The 26,256-nt window shown below is 38.7% G+C and overlaps 2 protein-coding genes across 3 annotated transcripts; both read right to left on the bottom strand.

Moving 5' to 3' along the window:
- Positions 1 to 7,275: 7,275 nt before the first annotated feature.
- LOC118793150 (carboxypeptidase Z-like) lies at positions 7,276 to 18,274 on the bottom strand. 2 transcript variants are annotated; one of them, XM_036551178.1, is made up of 11 exons: positions 18,129 to 18,274; positions 17,186 to 17,215; positions 15,697 to 16,071; positions 13,355 to 13,570; positions 12,343 to 12,572; positions 10,522 to 10,683; positions 9,091 to 9,249; positions 8,759 to 8,894; positions 8,486 to 8,625; positions 8,251 to 8,350; positions 7,276 to 8,137 (listed from the first exon to the last, which is right to left on the bottom strand). In XM_036551178.1, exons 1-11 carry the CDS (start codon positions 18,241 to 18,243, stop codon positions 7,788 to 7,790), a joined length of 2,013 nt encoding a protein of 670 aa, XP_036407071.1. In that variant the 5' UTR covers positions 18,244 to 18,274; the 3' UTR covers positions 7,276 to 7,787. The 2 variants fall into 2 exon arrangements, with proteins under 2 accessions (XP_036407071.1, XP_036407072.1); XM_036551179.1 differs by having other exon boundaries at positions 12,376 to 12,572.
- Positions 18,275 to 20,775: 2,501 nt separating this feature from the next.
- On the bottom strand, positions 20,776 to 23,175 carry gpr78b (G protein-coupled receptor 78b). Its single transcript, XM_036551905.1, has 3 exons — positions 22,508 to 23,175; positions 22,002 to 22,115; positions 20,776 to 21,272 (listed from the first exon to the last, which is right to left on the bottom strand). Exons 1-3 carry the CDS (start codon positions 23,173 to 23,175, stop codon positions 21,035 to 21,037), a joined length of 1,020 nt encoding a protein of 339 aa, XP_036407798.1. The 3' UTR covers positions 20,776 to 21,034.
- Positions 23,176 to 26,256: the final 3,081 nt, after the last annotated feature.

Raw genomic sequence — 26,256 nt, 5'->3', positions numbered from 1 at the left:
CTATATTTTCATAATGAGGAAAGTGGAGAGAGTGACAGGCACCAGAGAGGTCAGTAGAAACGGACAAAGAAACAGTGGGCAGTGTGGTGTGATGGTAAGGAGCAAGACTGGTAACCAAAAGGACGTTGCTTTGATTTCCCAATGGGGGCTGTTTGTTTACCGAACCCACAACTGACTCAGTAAATATCCAGCTGTATAAATGGATAAAACTGTAACCTATGTAAGTCGCTCTGGATAAGAGTGTCTGCTAAATGACAATAATGTAAAGTAATAATGTAAAAACAGAAGAAATTAGATGTCAGATTTGAAAAGGTTCAGCTTTCAGTAATGAGATAAGCAATGAAAAGACCACTCCCCATTGCACATTCTATGATGCACACTCCAGTATATTGCTCCAGCCTGTACAGGGCTGACAAAGCCAGCAGGAAAAAAATCCTGCATTTACATCAGATGAAAGTGACAGATGGACATGTAATCACCCCCATTATGCACTGTATCTATAAGCAGTCATAATGCTAAATTTAATTCCTACAGTCATGGCCCTTTTATACATAGCCATTCCTGACTGCTCATGATCTGAGTGAAAACACCTCCCTTTTAACCCACACTTTATATCAGAAATAATGCAATAATTCTAAAGTAGAATATCTGATATGCCCTGGCGCTCTACTTATTAGTTGAATAGCATGAATTTTTTATATCATCTAAATGGGTTTTCAGGGTATGACCTAGTCGAGCAGAAGTTATCTGTATCTAGGTTTGGTTAACACACTATATAATACCACTTGCGATTCACAGATTTATAGAAAATCCCTGTTAATCCCTTATGTCAGAATTATTATATAGATAAGAATAACATTCTTACTTGGAGGTTGTAGGTCGTAGGCATGATCTCTTCTGTCTTTTGAAAGAACTAAAGAACATATTAAAAAGGTAAAAATCTACTGAATATAATGTTCAGACAGTTGGTATTGACATATTTTCATTGTATCTCATGTGTTTTTGCATTGTTTAATTTTCCAATTTGATGACATGTGGATGTAGAGTGAAAAGGAAAGGAAACCTGTGAATTAAAACAAGATGGGTAAGACATAAGATCCATTTCCACAATTAGAACTGGAAATCACAGGAACTGAAACTAATGGCCTACCATCTTTTTCACCCTCTGCCCTTACTCTTGCTAATGCCCCTAAGCCAAGAGGGGAAACTGGAGCTAAGGTAGGGATATCACACACAATACTACATGGTATGTGTTATATAATATGTACTGACCACTGTTTACTTGTCTGTCTCACGAGTTTCCTACCAGTTGTGTAACCTAACTAGCAAAATTACTGTAAAGTAGGTTTCACTCATTTTCTTTTTTTTTTGGTCTTTGTCATTTGCCCATTATAAGCCCTATTATCAGCTAACAAAGGATAATTCTTGGCATGTTGGATTAGCTATCTAGCTAGCTGTTTTACATTCTTTTTTTTCCATTTGGAAATATGTTTAACACAATATTGTACCTGCCATAAAATATGTTGAATAGTCCAACACAGGTCGAATTATAAAGATTCTGGTGGAACAATATTTCAACATCTGTGTGTTGTGTGATGGTAAGCAAAGCATTTGTTGCACTCAGCCCAATATGGTGATATTGTCATTAACTATTTTTAATTGTTCCTCTGTTTTTGTGAAGCACTTCATGCTGGCTGCTTGAAAGGTGCTATACAGATAAAGATTTTATATTATTCTTATTACTGCAAGCCTCCATATTTAGCCTTTTTGTCAGGATCAAGTGTCACATGCAGAGGTGGATACCCCGGCTTCAGAAAGTAAAAGTCCTGCCACATATTTGTTCCACCCATGCACTACACCAGCTGAATTTAATTAGCACAGCTCTTCAGCCAGGTAGAGGAGCTGATTAGTGAAATCACCTTGTTTACTACATGGGTGGAACAAATATGTGGCCGGACTTTTACTTTCTGAAGCCGGGGTGTCCACCTCTGGTCACATGTTCTTGTTTTGGAAAGAAAGTGGACTTATAGGATTTGTGTCTAAGTTAGCCTTAGTTCCTGAAAGTTCCACTTCCAGATGGGCTATAGATAGGTTATGCATGCAGCACATTTGCAGACAATACTTTGCTTAGATCCTCTTTCCAACATATCGGCACATTAGTAATACATGGGAGGAAATGACTGACTAAATTAAAATTCTCAGTTGTGCTAAGATCTGCAAACATACAGATGCAACATCTACTGTCAGTCTGGGAAGCAAGTGCTGGGCCAAATTCCACGGCCAGTATTGTGCCAGTCTGGGAGAGTTTAGACAAGGCCTGTTTCATATTTGTCTCTATAGTTCTAAAAGACTAATATATGAAAGATGCAATGATAAATGAGGTTTCACAACAATAAAGTATGTGAAAACCAGCAAGAGTATATTACAGCATTTGCTTAAAGAGTGATAAATTGTGTATCCAGTGATCACATGCACCGACATGTCCCTTAGCTATGACAAATAACTAAAGCACAATGCCTTGACGTAATGATGACCTACTTCTTATGTATAAGCAATATACAGTTTAATTGAAACATTAAGCTGTAATGAAAACTTTAAACTCTGAAGAGCTATTTATTAGTTTTGTGCTTTCATCACACGACCAGACTGGTGAATTTCCAGGTTTGCAATCAATAGCTGTGATTCTTCTGCAATATACTGTACCTGCAGGGAGAGGATTAATTATTTTCCCTTTTTGTTTTTGTTTTGGAAAGTGATGTTTTTGCTAAGAATCCTCTTTTCAGCCGTTTTCTATTGATAGGTAATGAAGCAGAAAGGGCAATATTTCCTCCCTCCTGTCTTTGTCAGAGGACACCCTGAATGGCAGACCCCTGGTTTGGGGTCTGGTAAGAGTGACCTGGCACCCAGTGGGCTGTGTCAAGCAGGAGATTAGTGCCCCAGGAGAGCCAACATCTGTCAATACATAAACACAAATGAAGCTAGCTTACAGTTTACACAACACTGGAATTTAACGAGTTCATCTTGAGTTTATGCTGAAAGGTTTAAATTAGGGGAAATATTTTTAAGCTTCGATCTTTATAACCTACTGGATGGGGGGTGGAGAGGATGGCGTCTGGTTTGAGGTATAGTGACAGCTTGTCACTGGGTTTCAGGGAGTCTTATAATGTTGCCAAGGAAAATGTCTCCAAGAAAAAGCTTCCCAGGAAATCAGTGTATCCACAAAAGGGATGTGCCTACTCCCTAAAAAGTTAGCGAAAATAAGTACAAACACCTCAATGGGTCTTGCATATGAATGAAATCCATTGAACTGAGTCAGTCAATGCAGACTGTGATGTCTTAAAAAGAACTACTAAACCATCTTAAAATAAATATCATCAACAGCTCAAAGCATAGTCTCCACAATGTCTTGCGACTTTTGTTGTTTCATTGATCTCAGCCAAGGAAATTTTGCAACCGGAAGATTTCAGATTCCCCTCCACTCAACAAATATTATTTTGTTTTCCCTTTTGTTTTCACTGTCTTTCTAAAAAATGTTTAACCAGCTCTGAAACAATAACATCGGCCACACTGGATGGAGTAACCTGAGAATAGCCTCACAAGAGGCTAAAATGCTGAAAAAGCATAAAAATGTTTTTTTCACAGGAATTCATCGCTTTATATCAAAAATTGAATTCAAGTATGTATGTATATGTGAATGTATGTATGTATGTATGTTTGTATGTATATATGTATAATATTTATTTTTTATTTATCTTAAGAAAAAGGACATCAGGAATACCAGCTCTTTCACAACTTCAAATGTTTTCCTTAGACCTTTAAAAATTGTGTATTACATATATATTTTTAAGCGTTCATAATTAATATCTGATACAAAATGAACATGCAGGTACTTACAAACAATTAATGTTGGGAGTCCTCTGTTGTCTGTTATTTCTTTGGTGCACATTCTGACAATACAAGAGCCCGGATTGCAATAAAGCAGTCCATGCCTTCATGATGCCTCCACACAAAACCACCTGGGACAGGCCCTTGTGGCTGCAAGGCTGTAAACATGCGGGCTACGGTGGGACGTGCTCAATCATTTTCTTCCATTCCTACATTTTCCTGGCATTCAATAAGTGCAATTGTGTTACCATGACAATTCTCACGTGTATGCGCAAGATTCTAAATCAAGTGGAAGAGCAAACAGCAGAGCGCAACTGTGTTGAGCTTCCTCTGATGTTTTGACTAGATGTTAGACCAAACAAAACTACATTTTACTCAGTGGTTACGTTCATACACGTACAACTGTTAATTCATACAACATATTAGTCTTTGTACCAACGTGTCTTTCCAGAACAGTATACTTCCAATATTTACTTATAGTTTACCTTCACCCATGTGAGAATTGCACAAAAGAAGAATGACTAAAAAGTCCGCAGTCGAGTAGCTGGCCAAGTGGAAAGTAGCTGTACAGACACAGGTAAACATTTAGTCAGTTACTGCTGTTACAGTACTACTCAAGAGAATAGTAGTTCTCTTTAATAATAGGTCAAAAGAAGAAAAAGAAGTGTATGGGCCTACATACCTTTTCAATGGTGTAAATATTGAGGTTTTTAGAAGTGTATCTTAATCTGTAAATTCATAACTTAATCTGTTGTTGAAGGTCATATATCAAAGACATATAACCTATGCATAATTAGGTATAAAATATTTAGTATAAAAAAAATTTTTAGTATACCTTGTTGGGTCAGTACCTATTTATTTCTAGAACACATCTTTAATCCAAACCCACGTTTCACTACAGTATTGGTCTGATTTATTCTTTTATTATTTAAGACCCTGAGAAGAACAACTGCCACAAATTCTAGCATGGATTGATGTTTAGTTCCTCAAAAAAATTGGTGTGACTATTGTGTATAGCCCAGGTATTTTAGCTGAATTGCATCTCTGGGTCCAGATGCACACACAAAGATCCATTCAGGCAATTCCAAAAAAACACAACACTGGCACAATATGGTTGTCATGTTTTGGCAAAAGTGTTAAGCACATGTACCTATCACAGCCTGGCAACTGACTGTGCATGTATGGGAAGTAGCTAACATAACTGCAGGAAGAAGTTTATCATAAGCAGAGGCCCTGGGTTTATTGAAGCTGGTGAACTGTTGGGCCAACTGATGACTGAAACACTTCTACATCATACACCTCTTGTGATTTAAAAGGAAGTCTTCAGATGTTAAAAATATTCTGAAGATAATAATCCCATAGTCTTGTCACTGTCATTCAGTACCAGAGTCACATGGTTTCACCACGGCATTGACCTGTGATACTGCATCTCACAGCACCTTTGCCTGAAGAGACAGCACAGGACAAAGCATGCACATTCAAGCTTCTGAATAATGCAGCTTTACCCTGGGCCCTTCATGAACAAAATGTGATTCCCATTAAATGTCATATGACATTCTTATGAAGCCTGAAGTCTGAAAAATCTTTCTGTATAACATTTGACTCATGTTTAATATAAAAGTTCCAGTGTCTGTTTACCCTTTTATCCTTAACTCATGAGAACATTTTTTATTATATTTAATATGTGTGCTTTAGCCAAATGTTTACTTAAAGAAGGCAGGCAGACTGGCAGTTTAGGATGGAAATGATAGCTGGGAAATGATGGCCATGTGCCAGAGTGAAAATGCATTAGCCATGTCTGGGAAAGCTTCCCTTTTACAGTGATTCTTCCGTAAATGTCTGATACCGCATGACACAAAACAGTTAGAATGTATCACCAGCCTATAGATCCCAACCCATTCATGTTTTTAATGGGGATGTTAGCAAGGGTGGTGGAACCACGTGGTGATAATTACAGACTCACAAAAACTGTAGCACAGTAGCACATGAGGGAGCAAGAAAAGCATCTCAATTCTCTGTTAATGGGCCTACAGTGCCCCCCTCTGGGCAATTTTTAGATTACTGTATTCATTTATTTTCAGATATAATGTTGAATAAATCAGAGGAGGGAAGGGTACACCTCCACACTTACAGTATATTACATCAATGCATTAATCAATCAATGAAGTTTTATTTGATATAGCTAAGCTGCTTTATACACATGTAGGATTACACAATGAAACAGTAAGGCAAAGCTGAAATTTCCCATTGAGGTAAATGTCTAATTTGTGCCATCATTTATAAATGATATCTCCTAACTATTCATTCACCAGTATGAGAGGGCTGTTATGAAGCTCCAATTATAAAAAGCCATGCATGTACCCCTGTGGGACACACATGTTCCTTCTTGTGAAGGGCTGTAAATGAAGACAATTGGCCAGAGTATTGCGTGCAATAACTGCTATTGACAGCAATGGAAAACCTATACAGTGAACATTTTCTAAGATTCTTTTACATCAACATCACATACCATTATTACAAACCTCAATCTGATCCATGGAAGTGCATCAAACAGTCCCATCTCTTTAATTTTATATTGATGGCCAGTTAAAACAAGTGAATCACTCTTCTTCTAAAAGGTATGAGGAACATGTTGCCTTAAAGTCCTGTTTCTTTCCTGTTGAAAATTATTTACACAATATTATTAATCTTAAACTGAAAAAGTAAGCAATGTAAAATATTCTGTTAGGAATAATGAAACATTGAGTGCCCAGTCTACATGTCATATGTATTGCAGTTTGTAAGATGAGATTTGAATATTTTATCTCAACCATGCATAAACCATTAAAGAGGCATCTAGCTTTATTGTGTGAGTGTGCACAAGACAGATGTTATGTTTCTTTCCGTACTTTATAATCAAGTTGTTTGTGTGATGACTGCAGTTATTGACAGCTAATGCTGAATTTGCTGTTCATTCTGCTTACTGACCAAAAGGCCCATATTGAGTTTGAAATAATTGTAATTTATAAGTTCCTTAATCAGGGGTAAAGTAATGTATTTGTATCACATTTACATTTGTCTGTGACCATCATTTGATCATGTTGACAAATATTGCTTTTTATATATACTTAATATATTGTCTCATTATTACATCACATTCCTTTGCTACAAGTCATGATTTGCTATATGTTTTTAATATGAGACATTGTCTTCCACTTATGAAACATATCTGTTTAACCTGTGCCTTCACACCCGAAGCACAAATGACTACATATCCAACAGAGGTTTAGATTAAGGTAATGCGGAATTAACTGTAATATGGTCACCAAACAAAATCTCTCTTATACAGCCTTTTCTTCTGAAATGCATTACATAGTTAATCATGATTAATCAGATCATTATTGGGCTGCATGAAACTCATGAAGAGACATGGTTATTTTATTTATTGAAATGGTGGGGAACAATTTTCAAAACCTTGTCTTGTCTGAATCTTCATTCCATTCATCCATAAAAATAAATAATACAATTACAACAAATATGGAGGGAGAGTTGGATTGGGGGTGTTCAAAAAAGAAGAAACAGTCAACCAACAAAGTGAAATAAGGAACACACCCATACAATTTTTGTCCCTTCATCTGGGAGAAGAGTTGGCCTGCACAAAATACATGTAAGTGGCAAGAATGAGTTGCTCCATAAAATAAAAAACTTTTCAATAAAACTGCCAGAGACATTAAGGAATAGGTGCATAGATGTTCAAGGATAGAGAGAGGAAACCATGGGTCCTGTATGACCACAGGTGTACCTTTACATAGGTGCTCTGAGCCTCTCAGCTGAGTATTACATTGGCAGCAAGACTATAGGCCTTAGAATGTTGAGATTATTGGTATTAAACTAGTGCATAGAGGTGGAGTGGGACTAGGGGATTAGTAGTTCCTCAGGAGCCAGGTGGGCGCGGAGCTGCCAGACTGGGCGAAGTAAGACCACCACCAGGGCTTTTCCTGCCTCTCCTCCCCGTTTTCCCCCAGTTCACTCAGGGAATAGCGCTCGAACTGGTTGTAGGGGTCGAAGCGCTCATAGGTGCCCATGGCCGGCAGAACGGTGTCGTCCATGTCTGGCTCCAGGACAGTCTTCTTCAGCACAAAGTCCACACGGCCGGCTTTCTGCATGCGCGAGGGCAGGTGGATTTTCTTCATGACTTTGCTGTAGCCCGGGGCAGAAGCCGTGAGGATGTGGATGCCTGCGGTCAGCAGTCTCCAGTAATCCCCGTTTTCAGCTGAAGAAGGAAAGCAACTCAGAATTATTTGAAAATTATAAATGATTTTAAGAACAGTGTTCTGCCTTTTAAAAGTGATACGAGTGAGCGAAGTAACTCTTGTCACAAGATACCTGTAATGATATCGTGCCTTATTCCTCTGACTGATATTCTCGCTCCTTTGATTCCATTACCATCTTCATCTTTCACTATGCCCTTTATTCCCCGATGGACCTGGAAAACACACAAGAACACAAACAGTGTCATCACCACCTGCTCAATGATGAGGGACACTTGATTGTGCTCATTTTTGGTGTGACTAAACTATACAAAAGTGGCACTGTGATACTCGACAAGTCTTCAACGTACCGATTCCACAAAGCTCAAAAGAGCTTCTTTATTTTGTTGCCAGCCCAGGTAGAGCTCATCTTCAGCAGGGAACTTATCACAGCCCAGCTCCACTGTGATCTCAAAACAGTTTGTGTGGAGGTAGTTGAAGTCTGACATTCCTGATGAGCAAGGGAACACACTTTTCTGAGTACCTGTCTTGTTACATACATCACTGCAAAACCAGGACAGACTCTAATTCCATCCAGCAGGGGGCTGTAACATTAAAACCCCCTATGTGGTGGCACAGCGTACCTCCTGCAAAGCTGTACCACTGAGCACCATTGATGATCCCGCCTTTACTTGCAAATGATGCACCACATCTGTTTGAGTCATTGTTCCCCATGATGGCGTGAGCATCTGCATAGGTTCTGGCCAGTTGTTTGAACACCTGCAGTAAATGGAGAGGGTCAATTTCATGCTATATCATAGCTATGGTGACCACATACAGTATCCAAGCAGTTGTTGAGACTAAGGTGTTCCAGCTGTTTTCACAGGATTTTAAGAGGCTGCACAATCTTGAGTGGGCTGACATGCTGACATGCTATGATATACATACCTGAATGTGCATCCATCAATGACATTACCTGCTCATCTGGAGTTGGGGAAAACATCTTCTCTTCCTGGGGATGCCTAGAGTAGTCAAAGGGATAGGAAACGACCAGTTCTCCTCCATGTAAACTGGCAGAGATCACAAACGGGATGGATCTGATCCATTTCATCACAGCATATGTCTCTGGAGCCACCTGGACAGGACAGATACCATCATGCTGAGGTCTTCAGCAAACAACATGTTCATTCAACTAGAGGGACCATGTTCCATATGCCCAGCTGTAACACACAGTATTGTCATGTTCTAATATGAGAGGGATTATTCCTCTCCCACAGGAATTTTCCTGGTGGAAACATAAAAAAGTTGTGATTCCCACATAACAAAAACCTACTTACCATCCCACAGTGGATATTCAGCATTTGTGACTTACTTAGTTTGCTGTTTTTCTTTCCATTGCAATATGACCCTGATTTTCCGTGATGCACCAGTCCTCCCAGGTTCTTTGATCTTACAGTGTAATTACATGTAATGCCACTCATGGACTGACTGCATTGCTATGTGGTGACTATAACAACATCTGCCAAGACCCTTCCATCGGTGGCACTGCAGATATTATCTAGTGCTGAATGAAGGGGAAAGATAATTAACTGGCAGTGTCAGTCATGAGACAGTGGCATGTTCCTTGACAAGGATCTTCCCTTGGAGCCTGCTGTATGATAGAGCATTTGGGTAAACTTCTACTATTTGTAGCTCATTGACATTTAAGGATACTGTAGACGGTTACTGTTAATACTGGGAGACGAATTGCAGTGCCAGTACAGTACCAGTCAAAAGTTTGGACACACCTGATTAAGATAATGGGTAACATGCATTCAAAGACATTTTTATCAAAAGACTTAAATTCTTAAATGCTTGAAATTTGTTTCTTAGGTATCACCTTCACTGCTTATATTTGTCTATTTATGAATTTCTTTCCGAAAACATTTAATTTTAAAAAATATTTTTGGCTACTTTGAAGAATCTAAAATATAAGAGTTTTCATTTGTTTAACACTTTTTGGGTCACTGCATAATTTCATTTGTGTTATTTCATAGTTTTGTCTTTACTATCCTAAAATGTGAAAAATCGTAAAAATAAAGAAAAACCCTTCTATGAGTAGGTGTGTCCAGATGTTTGACTGATACTGTATATTTATGCCATACATATTGAAAGACCCTTTAATGGTACAGTTAAAAACCACAATGGTAAGTTAAAAACCACTGCCTTATGTGATAAAGTATTGCATGCATAGCAGTGTAAATCATTCTCTACCAAAGGTACTTGTATAATATGTGTCAATTCAGCTGCAAACTGAAAGCCTACCATTAGTACTTCATACCTCATTCACACATATATCTGCATGCTGCTCAGTCATTGAGATGGTACACTTTTTAAGAGAATATAGGTATAAAAATACAATTCATACCTTACCAAACCAGTAAGAGTCTGGGATTGGAATGTGATCACTGCGGAATCGCTTGCTTCTACGCCGGTTATACATGATGGACGTCAGGTCCGGGAAATTCCTGTTCAGATCGATGTTCTGGGAATTGGCCCGACCACTGGTCCATCCATTATATCTAGGACCCTACAGATTTCACATAGTGATTGTGAAGAGCATATTGTTTTAGGTCATTCAGGGAGCTCTGGTCAACAGGAAATGAATGGATGATACTGATGACAGACATAGATATAGGCAGAGTATAAGTACAGTGTGAAAAGACATGTCGAAGTGCTCTTTAAAACTGCACAGGGAACAACAGCTCCATGATGCTGTCTCATTCCACTGAAACGTCTCACTGATTACTACCTTCAGCCTAATGCCTCACATGGACCAATGCTGTTTGTTCTCTTTGTTCTCAGGCTCCACAATTAACAATGAGAGGAGATTTGGCAATTAGGCTGTTTTTGTGTTTCAGTGAAGCATTACGATCTTCTTGAAGTGCATCCTGAAACAACAATTCTCTGTGCATTTTTTACACAATAGATCAACACGGTTGTCTTCTTTCCCAATCGCTCGTAAAAGGAAATGGACATGCATTCAATTTGAGAAAATCTGGTGAAGGAAATAATCACCTCATTTTTTCCACTTTTATTTCACTTTCAAAGATTTGCTATAGCTCTCTATTACTCTGTATGCAAGATAAACTAACAACGGAAATATTCAATTCTAGTGTGCATTTAATAAGGAAATTATCCCTAATTTTTGTTAATTCTCTACTCCTACTATAATCATTAACCTAAATTTTCCTTTTCCATTTGATGTGGGAAAATAATACCTTAATTCAAGTAGGCTATTGTAATTTGGTTAAGAAATTCCATTTTTTATCAAAGTACCAGATTACCAAATTATTCATTAATGTTGTCTAAATTATATATAACACCATCTGCTTTATCTACATGGGTTATATAAAAACTTTCATCATGGTTATAGTTTAAAATGGAAACTAACACTTATCATAACACCAGAAAGATGTACACTGTGTCAAGCTGTGTTTCCAAATAAATAGCCATTAAATACCACTACTTCCGTCTCAGCTTCCATGCACTTTTAAGCAAAGCATAACATCTTTAGTAGTGCAGTTTCTCTCCCTTCTAGCATATTCACATGCGTCCAGAGAGTGGGCCCTCAGTGGGATTCTGGTTGATAAGTACTCCAAGGGAACTGAGATTCTAACTTACATTTCACGTTTGACATTGAATAACATAACACATTTGAATACATCTAATGTCACTTCAACCTGTACTCTGTAAGGTATGTGTTTGCATGAGTTATATTAGATTTGAGACAAGTAGTGGTATTTAACTTGTAAAGCTGTTTACATTTTTTTGTAATGCATTTGCCTTTTAAATTTGATTTTTTTTTTTTTTAACCCGTGGTGACCTTATATATCAAAGTGGAAAACTATTATTAGTCATTAAAAATTGTTAGTCATTAGAAATTTTAATTATTAGTCATTAGAACTTGTTTAGTTGGTTTAAAGATTCAGGCCAATAGCCATCCCACTGCCAGGTGTCCTGGATCTACACCAATCTTTTACCATTCCTGGGTTTCTGAACATGCCCGAACCGTGTGGCTGCAAGCACGTGAATAATAAGGCTGGCCCTGGATCACAAACTGCTCAAGGTCTCTGAGCCTCAACAGGTTTAGCGAAGAGGACTCGATCTGGAAGTGGGCGGCCTGGTCACAGGAGGAGCAGGTTGGTCAGAGAGCGCCCGGAGAGGAACCTTGCAAACGGATATTTACTTCTTCGTTCTCTGGGTCATTGTTACCCTCTACCTCTGCGGCGGCCAGCTCGTAGCCGTCGGGGTTCATGGAGGGGAAGATGTGGATGCGGGTGGTGTTGATGAGGGTCTGGATGCGCTCGTTTCCCAGCAGGTACTCGGAACACAGGTACTCGGTGAGGTAGATCAGCAGCTGCCTGCCCAGAACCTCGTTCCCGTGCATATTGGCAATGAGCTTCACTTCTGGTTCAACTGCCACGGAAGACAAGGAGGGAAATAACAGACATTCTGCTCACCTGAGTGACTGAGAAGCCGTGTTTAAGAAAATAACAATATGTGAGATGCTCGATGGGCAACACACTTATTTAACATTTTCAGGTAGTTTCATTTTAGATTGCATTTAACTCATTTCCAAAGATGAGTAGATTCACATTTGGAAATGAATTACATGCAAATGGGAAGTTCACCTGCAACAGCAAGAAGTCCTAAACGTCTTATCCTAATCTGCAACAACAAAGCCACCTGTCCAGAGTTAACTTTGATCCCCATTACCTAGATATGTCCTACATCTTGTATTCAGACCTGATTGTGCTAATCCCTATACTCTGCTGTAGTCTGATCTTGCACTCAGAGATAATTTTACCCCAAATAAGGACATTAGTATCAAGCATTATTTTATGTAGGTGTGGTGGATCATTTTTGTGCACTAACTGCATGGTCAAACCATTACTGCTGTATGTATAAATTTTGTTTTTCAGTTTCATGCTCAAGTACAGTAATATAACAATTATATAAAGTGAAATTGGTATCAGTATAATATTCCATTACATGGCGTACACAAATGTTACTTTGTTGGACATTTCTGTAAATGACAACACACTTTTGGATTTGTGTTCCTTTTGTAGAAGACCTAAAGAGACCTTAGGTCTGCGTTTAAATGACTGCACTCAGTTCTCTCATGATTCACAAAGTTTTAATCCCACAGAGCATGCACTGTGAGTGCAGTCTGGAGAGTGCAGATGTACAGTACTTACGTAACTCGTGTTGGCCAGGGTTATCTGAGAACTCAATTATCAGAAGGTCTTTCCCCTCAACACTCCGACCGATGCTGTATGTTCTGGAGATGTCGGAGCATCTTGCGGCTGTCTTCTTTAGGACATTTATCATCTGTGCATTTGAATGGTAGGTGAACTGGATAATGGTGGCAGGTTCCTCAGGAGAAATGCTGGCCATGGCCACCTCTTGTCTCTCTAGAGAAGGAGGACATTTTACAAAATTCAGGCTTGGTATGAACCAAGATGGATCTAAACATACCAAATTCAAATTGGTGTGTTTAGATCCATCCTTTAATAATTAATGAGTAGCTAATTCAAATGCTAACAAGTAGGGGTTCAACCATGCCAATATGATTTTGTACCTTCATCATGTAGTGTAGTTTTTAGTGTAGTTTTAACCTGAAAAGGGTTAATGGGAAAGTAAAAGTTTGTCTGCCGCAACTCTACAATCCACTGGGCCGAATCATGGCTCTGAGGATTAATGTGAAGAAAATTGCCCTTTAAAATAATAATGTGAGAACAAACCAGCAAAGCAAAAGGTTGCACTCAAAAGCAGCTGAGAGCAGTATCATTAGACTAACATGAGTCACTCACGTCAAAATGTGGGAAAAATCTGGCCTTTAACTCCTTGGAATAATTAAAGAACTGAGAAGCAATGCCAAACATCTGCTCCAGTTTTCTTACTGCTTTAAAATCAGCTTTGAAAAGTTTTTTTTTTTTGACAATCTAAAAAAAGCTTTCGTCCAAGCATGTTCATCAGCCTTATTGCATGTTAATGATTCTTGTGCCATATATGGTGAAAAAGACATTATCATCTGGGTGAATATTTGTTTTACCCGGGTGTCGTGAGATCTGTTTATCTTCCCATCAGCAAAGGAATTGCAGAGCAGCTGTTCCAATAAATATCATGACCCTCTGAAATGGACACTGATGTGCTATTTGAGGTTGAAGTCACAACTAGCTGGGGAGAGAAGCTAGTCTCACTCTGAGTAAAAAGTGAACAAGTCAATGTGCTAAGGTGGAGGACTGAATCCACCATGTATAAGACACCACTGATATGGACATCAATATTCATGCAACGACAACTCAAAAGGGACTTGTGCTTGTAGTAGCTTACAACAATGACAACCGATGGTACCCAATGGCTCCTTTCCATTCAAAGCACCAATCAGCACATCAGCATATATAGCATACATGCTATATATATTAGCATAACACTATTCAAGACCTGTATTCAAGACCAAGTCAGTATAATATACTGACACTGTTTCTCATTCAACTTGAATGGATACACTTGTGTTCTGTTGTGCTGGAAGTCACTGTGGATAAGAGCACCTGCTAAATAAATGTGATGTACGTTAATGCTACAGTAAGTCATTTACAGACTTACATGGTTACATTAAGAGTGGGATATCCTGGCCTATGGGAGTTGAAAAGTCACTACAACTGATGCATCTACAAATCAGTGATTACTTCTGACTAGCACATTAAAAAAAGACAGACGTTCAATATCAAAGAAAAGCAATACAGTAGTTTTCCTCTCACAGGAGCTTCCACAGTGAGCATAGCTTCTCCATACATTTAATCTGCTTTTTTATGAAGGTCCTTTGAGCTACAAGAGTGCTCGAAACACACACATGAGTAAGACAAAATCCCTATAAAATGTTTAATGTATTTTCAGAAGATTTTTATAGGAATAAAGTTAATGGCCAGATATGTGTGCCAACCAAATGACTGTTGTAAACTGGTGTACGATTTTAAAAGTGTTTATTGGTTGATTAAATATTCCACTACAAAGTGGGGTTTCTTTTTAATATTACTGGAAAAAACAAGTCTAGTCCAACACACTGTTGATGTGCTGATGCATTTAAAAAATCAGCTGTATGTTTATGTCAAATGTAAAGAGAGATGTATGCTCATGTACCAGAACTGTGTATATGTGTAAAAAGTTAACTGCCTGTAGTGCATCCTGTCCTAGAAGTCTAGTTCACAACATTATTATTGTTGCTTTTAGAGATAAGTAATTCAGGATACTGTCATAATACACTTCTGTTGTCTGTTGTTACTTGAGTCACGGTTGTACTGCAGAGGGAAACGATTTGAACAATGCTGAACAATGTTCAGCTGTTCCACAAGCCTCAACAGATGATATAGGCAGGTTAACCCAGTCGTGGACCAGCCAATGGATGCACCGGCTCAGCCAGTTGAGAATGCACAAGGAAAATGGCTGATTGATGGAATGCAAATGAAATAAATCCAATCCACGTATCTTAAAAGCCCAAAGTTTTCCAGCCCAAACCCTACCCCTGTCCGGGCCATACCTCTCAGTCCCTCCAGGGGGTCATAGCACCCTTCCTCATCGCTGACAAAGAAGCGGTCACAGTCCAGGAAGTAGGGCCAGGCCATCTCGATGCCCTCGAAGGTGTGCGCGCAGCTCTTGCGCACCGCCTCGCAGGTGCTCCGGCACGGCTTGACGATCCTGTCCTTCTCGCAGCGGGGCACCAGGACGGAGCAGCCCAGCATGCGGATGTCCGGCGTGCACTCCCCATTCAGCAGGGAGTGGATCACGCTCAGCAGCAGGTATTCCGTGCCCGTCTCGGCGTCCGCTCGGGTCTTGTGGTCCAGAATGTTAGGGAAAATGGTCTTGGCGTAGGGCATATCGTCGCAGTAGCCCATCACAATGTCTGTGCATTTGGCTGATTCCCCGGGAGTGGACAAACACAAATCACGCTCAGCGAAAGGGAGGGAAAGTGAGCGTTTAACGCCTTTATTTGAGGCCTCCATTAAGGGACAATTTTTAAACAATTTTAAAACAACATTTATGCTAATTTCATCAAATATGGTTTGTAGTATCATGTAATCTAAAAATGTTCTGCCTTGACACAATACCAAGGTAAAAACATATTTTAAGTCTAAGAAAATGGGGCGGCAGTGTAGCATAGTGGTTAAGGAGCAGGACTCGTAACCGAAAGGTTGCCGGTTCAATCCCCGCTGGGACACTGCTGCTGTACCCTTAGGCAAGGTACTTAACCCACAGTTGCCTCTGTAAATACCCAGCTGTACAAATGGATAACATTGTAAAGAACTGTAACCTATGTAAGTCGCTTTGGATAAAAGCGTCTGCCAAATGAATAAATGTAAATGTAAAATGAGTACAGGAGGTTTACAGTGTTGGAATGTGAAACCTTTCCCTAGTTCTGTGATGTTATAGTGCAGCCTATGCCAAAATATAAAACTCATGCAAGTCCCTTCATGCAACATTTCTTCATATTTCTCAGTCACTCTCTATTTCCCCAGTAATTTCTCTGAGATACACATTCCAAAACCTTGCAATGTCTAATCATTCAAAAATGCTGGCATGTCAGGCAATGCACTACAGCTGACAGACCATAGATCTAACCCCTCATTATAATCTTCAGTGAAACAGATACAGGAGGAATGTGTTACTTTGTGCAATTGTTATTTTGTACCAGAGATATGATTCCAAAACTTTTTAACAAGAACAATAATTGAGATGATCACAATGCAAGCAAGCTCTTCTGAGTTCCTGTAATTACTATACTTTCCAATCAGTTCAATTTCTCTATCAGAAATCTTCTAAAATAAACACAGTGCAGACTGACAGTTTTCAAATAGTATTAGTACTGTTGCTTCACTGCAATTTTCTGGAAGGCTGGAAGTTCACTTTTTTTACAATTTTTGAATGTTCAACCCATTATTCAACATGTAATGTAATGTTCATTTGTGAGTGACGCAACACATACGTTTAATAACGGACCTTTTAAATTCTTACATCAAAGCAAGACCTACCTCTCTCTTCGACTGAGGCTTTGCATCTTCCTGCACAATAAACAATACAATGCGTGAGAGGTGCATGTAAAGTATTACATGTAACACTAGATGGCAGTACAGCGCTTGATCATGTAAACCTCTCCCATTTTATCTTTATGTAAACACAGAAAACAACAAAATGTTTCGTTATTGCTGTTATTTGTGTTGCTAAAGCATATTAAATCATGTTCTGCACAACAACACAACATTTTCACAGTACTTGCGGTTGTTGGATATGTTTAACATAATTATGCCTCGCAACTCTGTGACACTTGTTTTACTTACTTATTTTCCAGTATGCCTAATCTGTCTTCTGCCCGTTGCGAATATGTCAATGTCATCGCACAACCTCCGATACATGATGCGCTGTTTCTAAAGTATACCTTTAAATAATTACAGAAACTGCATCTGCCAACACAACGCATTTCTTTATTACTACAATAAGTTTTACCCTTCTGGACAGTAGGCTATGTAGTTACATTAAGTGCCATTCCCATAATAATTAGTGTTATATCTACCAACTATTTATACTAGTCGGTTATAAAGATTTTACCATTAATTTCAGTTAATAGGGTGAATGGGGACACGTACTCTGATGACTCGGCGACACTTTTTTCTAAAATACCGCATTCATGCGACACATAATGTACACTCGCCACATTGTTTGCGCAGCTGATTTTATTAGAGGAGTGCACGTGAATAACAACCACAGCATTTTGATCCTCACAAGGTACATAACATGACGCCTACAGTTGTTGCATTTGGATAAATGACAATGAATTATCAAGACATATCATTCCATGTCCAGTGCTAAATTCGCATACAGTATGATCTCATTTTGATGTTGCCCTCTGTCATTTCCTAGAGTAAAACTACATAACAAGCCAATGCGCTGTGAAGTTTTGAAACACTTATACTTTACCTAAGATTTCGTCTCCAGGTTCGCAACGTCGTGGTGCACACCAGACAACTGTAACCACTACATTTAAGGCAAAAATAACTGAGTTCATTTTGATCCGTTTGTACTCCATATGCATTGTGATGTGGCAGTTCTGTACTCTGTCCGCTTTAATTAGTATGGAAACTTTCAGATCACAGCGCTTCCCTTGAAAAGTGAGTTTATTACACGTATTACGGTCGACTATCAAATTTCAGAAGACATGGGTGTTGGACGGAGAGCACAAGAACAGAGACAGCTTGCGTCAATTTTTTTTCTTAATATTTTTTAAATGCGTTTTTAATGCACATAAGCCTTTTCCCCTCAACGAAACATTCTATCAGATTTTAAGTGTCGTTAACTGTTATTCTTTTAATTTATTCATTTATTTATTTATTTATTTTTACTTTTGGTGATTATTTTATCTGTAAATTCTGGAGCGTGATGTGAAAGTTAATGTTGTATGCTTTTATGTTACAGTCCACCTGTCTTTTTATAGCCTTTAATGTTTTAACCTGTAAGCACATCATTATGATTTGAATCCATAGCTGAAGGACATTTCTAACCATGTAATTCCCCGAAACGACTCTCCTCAGTCATATTATTGCAGAAGTTTCATTTGATGTTTTGCCAGAGCCTTGCTATTAACAGCCCGCCGACTCTCCGTTGTCATGCTTAGCTTCGCTCCGTTTTGGAAAGGTTTTGGTGGATTGGGAGAAGTTAAATCATTCTCGGCAAAGCTATCCGTGGACCGCAGTCTTGCGGTGTGATGGCTTTGACACGTAGTGTGCCTTGTACACGGATATAATAAAGTTCCTTCTCAAAACCAAAAAAAAATGTGGCTTGATCCTTTTAGTGCCACAATGACCTCATCGTCATGGTTTTATTGTTTCTCGTCGCATCCATGCTACTCTCAGATTTTTTTTTTTCTAACACAGGTCATCATGATTGAGCATCATGGTCATCATGACTGTGTCTGACGCATTCAATGTCTTAAACAGTAATTATTAGTTGACAACTTCATGCAGTCTGCACAGTAAATGAGATAGTAACGGATTTTTTGATGTAGGCCTACTAAAGGCTTTTAACATGAAACATGAGCACGGGGATGTGACAGCTGTTTGCTTACATGCCAAGACAGTGATTCTGCCTTTAGCGGAAGTCTCCCCTGTATTTTCCCAGCAGTGTGCTTCTAGATTGTTCTACACATAAATAACACTACAAACAAGTCACACTACCCCATTATGAAAACTGTAGTGTGCTGTCATGTAAAGCATAAATTTGATTTTATCAGTTGCTAGTCCATTGATGTCTCAGTTGAAGCCAGACCTAGAATGCAGATATTCCTCATTGGCCCTGGATATAGCTACTTAGCTCATTTTAGTACCAGTTGATTTATTACCTTTAAATTAGCAGTTCCCCCTGCATTACATATTCCAACTGGTTACTGCTGACAGTAACAATTAAGAGTAGAGAGATTAAGTTTTGGCCTATTATTCAATGTAGCAATGCGTGTGTGTGTGTATGTGTGTGTGTGTGTGCGCATGCGCACATGCATGTGTTCATGGGGGGTAATACTGAATTTCCCATAACTCTTTCTTAGACCTCACTAAATTAACAAACCACAACAATCACAATAATTCCTAGAGTGTGGCAAAGTGATTAGGGACAGGTCAGAATTCTTAATATTTGTTCAGCTTTATTGCACTAGTTTCACAATTGAATTCACTCACGCATAAGAAAAACACAAAAACTAGTTTGCAGAATGATCCACATTGAATGTGTACTTCCAAAGTATTCAGCCTGAAATATAACTGGGAAAATACTGCAAGAAGGTCTTCTGGGCCTAATAACACTGTAAAACCAATAATTTATCGACAAAATCTGGCACTGACACAATATAGCTGAAAGCACTTGAATAGTAAAGACATTCTTTCATTAAATATTTCCTTCCCCTCATTCTTCCTTTTTGAGATAAAATAATGATCTAATTAATACATACCATATTTTTGTGAAGTGCAAAATAGGTAGCCTAAATGTTATATATAAATATAATTTTTTATAAACATTTCACTTTCTCAGCAAAATAAAATAGTACAAATACATTTCAGTAAAAGAATCTGGCAGTACATTCAGTTAAGACGAAAGCTCCAACCTCAAAATAAAAACTGATATTTGCCTTTGGCTCTTTTTTTGAAATAATGACAAAGTGCATTAATATGTAGTGACTGAAATAACATTGTGAACGATCGAGAAGGAGCTCTACAAAGTCCAAATTAAACATGGTAAAAGAATTGTTCTGGGCAGACTCCACAGCCTGAGGTATCCCCTGTAGAGCTGAACACATATTTCCACTTAAAGAAATGGCCTCGATGCCCTCAATGTCTCTTGTGCACTCAGAGGGCATGGTGCTAAGTCAGGAGGTGGCTTTAGCTATTTCTCAGCATGTATGACAATGTCACCTCTCTGTTCCAAAGGGCCACCTTGTAATTTTGCTTGTGAAAAGGCTTCTAAAGCTGGCTAGTCAGCACAACACACACCTTTACTAACAGCAATCTAGAGTATGAATTCAGCCACTATTGTAACTCAGTACTCTGCCAACTAAACACTTTTCACTGAGTATTGCGTCTGTAGCTGCATGTTCCTCCTGCTAACATTTCCATTAACTCACTGGTTAATGCCCCACAGCAACATTAATAGATTTGATACAATCCCTCCATTTGGCTTGGTCTGTGAGTCACAGATGCTCATCTTGGGTCCTTGTTTACTTGAACAGTCTGGGATAAGTATCTCTGAAGGACACACATCTATTAAAATCTCCAGTGTTGAATGCTCTCTCAAAAAAGTGTTCTTGGTAAAAGGACATGGTGTTGTGGTCCTGCTGCACTATGTTAGCTGATCCTCTGCAGGCAGTAGTCGTTCTCAGTGTCTAAAGAGCTGTTGTGTCCAGACGAAGGGTACAGGTCCCTCTTCAGCAGCCTGTTGACTATGTTGATCAGGACCTTCTTGTACTGCTGCCGCAGGAGAGAGTAGGCGAAGGGGTCGGATGCGGCTTTGCTGTATGTCAGACACTTGCTCATAATCCCCCAGTGTCGGTTAATCCCCACAAATGGAAGGAGTTCGGTCAGCCTGCAGACAGGAAGGGGTGGGCATTATCAAACTCACCAGGGGCTCAGGTACACTCAGTCCATCCCAGAGTTCCAGGGGACCAAAATGTACGGTACATGAAGTCTAACTGAATGATTCATTTTAGAAACGGTTTCAACTTTCATAGCTTCAGGTCACTGATCTAGTTTCACAGACACACTGGATGAAAACCTGTCTAGTCCTCTGTGTCTACATTGTTAATTCATATAGTGTTTGTCACCCATGTCTAGAATGTGTAAAAGAAATAAGAATAAATAAAAGATAACCTCTTTGATAAGAATATGGGAGGAAAGAGAATGTCAAAATCTTCTTGTGCCTCTTGTGTACATGGCATTAAACATCCAGTACAGTAAAATATGGAATATTATATTATACTATCTTAAAACTGATACATGCACTAGATCTGAATCATCTGAGGTAATTGAACTATATTTCCTATGGCCCAATCCAGAAAGAGCAAGCGATGTCGGCTTTGAAGCATGACTCATAGCCCACAACTCATTGTATGCATATCAACACATAAAACAGATAAGCTGTAGTGTTGACTGGAAAGTATTTTTAGAAACAATGTGTGTACAATTTGCGGATATTTCTATTTTCTCAACACATCTAATCTTCACCGCCGTTTGTAGCGATATCGTCAAATTGGAAAATATCACTCTATGTCAAATAGTGTTTCAAGGGTTATTTGACATCATGAAATATACTTACCTCGTGATAACATAAGGAGCGAAACAGACAATGAACGATCCAATGAAAATGCTTATTTTCTTGGTGGCACGTTGTTTCCTCCTTTTTTGCTCCGCGAGACAACGTTGTTTGACACTAGAAATGATAGTGGCGTTAGAAATTCATGATAAAGCGGTAACAATGTCATTGCAGGGTATAATAAAAACACGTGCATATTTTCACTCTTACATGAAGACATGTTACTTTACAGCTACATTGATTTACTCCAGAGAAAACTGACTGCAAAGGGTTGTCACATTTCATTCGTTACGTCTATAACATGCAATAGCTGTACAATCTGTACAGTAAGGTGTAGTTTCCTTTGGGGGGTATGTATACCTTTCGGAAGACAAACAACCAGCAGTAAATTCACCTGCGACATTAGAATAGCATACTTAAAAATGGCATGGTACTACATTAGTCTCTGAACCAATTGTCTTTCTACATTACTGGTTTAATACGCACAAAAAGTAAATTTGCGTAAATACCTCGGGTGAATATCAACCAGCAAAAACAGGGTCTGCATGGTTATTATGTCAATCCTCTTGCAGTGAAACCGCGCTACTTTTAAAACCTTTAGGTATGTGAAACACAGTATTAGGAGGGAAAGCATGAAGCTTGTTGCGTGGAACACAATGGTGAACACCGTGAACTTTATCCTTTCGCTCTCCTCGTTTAAATGTAAGGTGCAAGACGCGTATATGCGGTTATAGTCAACCCAAGAAAAAAGCAGAGAGATCAGAGAAAACGCGAGGGAATGAAGCCACGAATAGCACACCATGATTATCGCATCCTTGTATCTCATTTTACTGGAGTAACTCAGTGGGAAAACTACAGCGATCCACCTGTCTATGCTTAGAGCTGCCATGCTCAGCATAGTATTTGCGGTCAAAAAAGTCTCCAGAAAGCTTATAGTGTGGCATACGCAATCTCCAAAAGGCTTTTGGCTTTTTATAATCCCCAGTAATGTTGATGGCATGTTTAAAATCGTTATAAGAATGTTGCAGAAAGATAGGTTCATGGTGAATATGCCCGGCACTTGCCTGCGGATCTCGGCGCTGTGCACAAAACATAGCAGCACCAGTAAGTTCGATAACAATGAGACAATCGCAACCACGACAATAAACAACGCCAAGAGAATTTCTGCCAAGTCCATTTCTCAATTCAAAATTTCACCAGCCGTTTATTGGCGTTTGTCGAGATCTGTACATTATCTCCCGCATGATCCTCTGCAGCGCATTCTCAACACTTCATTCCTCGTTGGACAATTTAACTCCTTGCAAGATTTGTCAACTCAGCCCTCTGATGGAACTGTCCAGCGTGCTGAATTCGACGATCCCGCGCCCTTGCGCCCCATTGTGATGTTCCAACTTGATGAGTGCTCTTTCCGTTGCTCCTATCTTAGAAATGCCAGAATCACAGGGGCACAGGGCATCACACGTCCTTACAGTTCTTTTTCAAATATAAGGGCATGTATTTGTTCGTGTTCCTCCGCTGCTATGACTACCTCACATGAAAACCCGAAGTAAGGCTTTTCCTCGCTATGCCTTTTGCACAGATCATGCGCACAAGAAAACAACGCGTGCCACGAAATGTTGATGCTCTGCTCATATTCATGTGGTGATATATTGCTCGAAGGAGATGTATCTGGGAAAACCGTATACGAACATGTATGTAAATTCATGAAATGAATAATACATCCAGGTCTTATCTACTAGTGTGGGAAATAAGTGAAGCTATTTCAGGTATATATTATAATAGTTCTTGTCTGGCTTGTTGAGGCTTGTATGATTTTGTGGAGTGACATCAATATCGGATTAGTGTCATTAATAATTTCAATGTTATTTCACTTTCAAGATGGACACAACATTCCCTGTTGTCTCATATCTGTCTGACTGATTAATCAATTCTATTAGCACCCCTGATTTTAGCATGCTGTTTCACAGGAATAGAGATGATCTGCTTCATGTACTGTACATTTGTAACAAACTAGTAATGTAAAAAAAATCTCTATTATACAATATTTAAAGAGATGCATAATAAAGGATAGATGCACAAAGAATAGCTGATAACAAAATGACACATGTCACCCCATTTCCAAAACCTGATCCACATGGTCTAACAATGCTGTGAAAGATACTGGCATCCTTGTGCTCATTGAAAGCTCTTTGTTAAGTAATGAAGTAACAGACCTCTTAGAGTAGAACAGTGTCAACAAATGTGACATTTATTAAAGACAAAAGCCAAGTTCACTTGCTATTTTAACTCTGAAGTCTCATATTGCTGCTTGCTATTTGAATTAAGCATTTTTCATTTTATTTTAATATTAATTACAATAAATTTTGTGTAGATATGCATGTATAAAATATATGTGTCTTAATACAGCTGAGCTGAAATGTATACATTTATTTCTGTTAGAGATAGGTTACCTGTTTTTTTTTTTCGTGATTGATTGCAATTGCAATCAATCATTTGCAGTATGTAGCACATGGTACTAAAGTATGGGGGAAAGGACTGAACATTATTGAAATGCCTCTCAATCTGCCAAATGGCACTATGCTGACAGTGGAGGGACACTGGGAGTTTAGCAGAGATGTTCATTTCCTGAAACTGATTATTCATAACAGACCCGGAATGACAGGGAGTAAGGAAGTCTACTCCAATTAAATGAACTTTATATGTTCCATCATGAGACTGTGGTGCATTTGCTTGCTTCTTTTTGCATGCACTTGAAAAGCATCACACGTAGGTAATACTCTAACTAACATAAAGACCTATAAATTGCCCAGTGTAATTAATAATGTGGATGAGCGGCGTGCAGCTTTGTGTGGGATAATTCATGTCAGGTGAACAATGAGCAGAATTAGAATGTACAGAAATAGAAGTGTTGCGCCCAGGAGGGAGAGAGCGTGTTAATGGGAATTTCATCAATCTGAGTCAGAGGGTCGGTCACTCTTTATTATTATTTTTTTTTATCTTCTCCCCTGTGGCATTTAAGAGTCAGTGTGTAAGTACTCTGTGATGTTTTTTTTGTCTCTGTTTCATTTTTTTCCCCCAATAAACTTGTGCTAGCTGTAATATTCTGCTTATTTAAGATGATAATTTTGAAATTATTACATATGTCCATGGAAAAGGTACAAAATTGTGTTTCCTTGATTTTTTAATTGCTTCCTTATGTACTGTAACCCCCCTTTGTTTCATACAGTTGATTGAAGATTGAACTACATTATTCCCTATTGTTATGCTTTTTATTTTGTGCTTCATTCTGGCATTTTCAGTTCTTGGGGGCTACAAGGTAAATAGGGTTTCATTCCCATTCTTAATCGGTGAACTTAGAAGCAAATAGGGGCATCTGTTAGTCATCATATAATTATAATGCATCTTTGAAACCTGCGTATCTTCTGCCTGAAAACTATAGTGACCAATCTCCGATGTGGGGGATAGAGTGACGGTATTACCAGTCAGTAAAGATTGACTGGTAAGCTTTGCCTTGAAATGCTAAATAAATAATCAATCAGTTAAAATAATGAACTTTCATTTAGACAGCAGCAAATGCAAGCAGCTCAGACTGAGATTGTATGTCGAATTGTATGTCTTGCCATTGACTTGGCAAACAGTTATTGTGCAAGTAAATGCCTATGAACTGATGATTTACATATATTATTCATTCAAGGAGGTTCCTAAACTTTCCAAGCTCATGACACACGTAATAAGGAAACGCATTTTCTGAAACCACTGCTCATGAGATAGTAGCCCATTAACCAGATGAATATAAATATGTGCTCATGAAAGGGAACAGAGCATTTTCTATACACCATATGTCAAGTTTTACCCATTGATGAATTCATTTAAACTAACAAGCACTGTGCTTCATTTGATTAATTTGAGCATCTGTAGAAAATGTATGACTCTTTTCTGTTTTTTTCTTTTTTCAAATGAGTGACTAATGAGTTTTAGCCCATACGTTGAGAGCCACTGTTCTTGTATAGACTAGTAACATGCCTACCCACATAGCTTAACGAACAAAATGATTCATACCCCTAATTGGATTCTATCTTTTTAAATGTTTCTTTTGTATGAAGACAGACATTTCCTTCCACATTTCACTGTCAGTTTTAATTTGGGTGTACAAGTGTCATTTCACCATTTACCATTCACCACACTTACCATCCCAACAGGGTCATTGTGCAGTGTGGTAAAATTCATCATTTCACTCCTCACATACGCATATCATGCA

This window comes from Megalops cyprinoides, chromosome 18 (assembly GCF_013368585.1).
Source record: "Megalops cyprinoides isolate fMegCyp1 chromosome 18, fMegCyp1.pri, whole genome shotgun sequence".
NCBI lineage: Eukaryota > Metazoa > Chordata > Actinopteri > Elopiformes > Megalopidae > Megalops > Megalops cyprinoides.
Note: the sequence above shows the minus strand (reverse complement) of the source record. Positions and strands in the feature narration are given on the sequence as shown.

Bases quoted from the DNA above. Each gene is read 5' to 3' on its own strand.
- gpr78b (XM_036551905.1), bottom strand. From the start codon at position 23,175: ATGGACTTGGCAGAAATTCTCTTGGCGTTGTTTATTGTCGTGGTTGCG. The intron at 22,116-22,507 runs GTATTTACGCAA...TATCATTTCTAG, and splicing joins CTGGTTGATATTCACCCGAG to TGTCAAACAACGTTGTCTCG. The intron at 21,273-22,001 runs GTAAGTATATTT...TCCTGTCTGCAG, and splicing joins GCTCCTTATGTTATCACGAG to GCTGACCGAACTCCTTCCAT.
- LOC118793150 (XM_036551178.1), bottom strand. From the start codon at position 18,243: ATGCATATGGAGTACAAACGGATCAAAATGAACTCAGTTATTTTTGCC. The intron at 17,216-18,128 runs GTAAAGTATAAG...TTTATTGTGCAG, and splicing joins ACCTGGAGACGAAATCTTAG to GAAGATGCAAAGCCTCAGTC. The intron at 10,684-12,342 runs GTAAATATCCGT...TGAAATCTGTAG, and splicing joins ATGACCCAGAGAACGAAGAA to GGTCCTAGATATAATGGATG.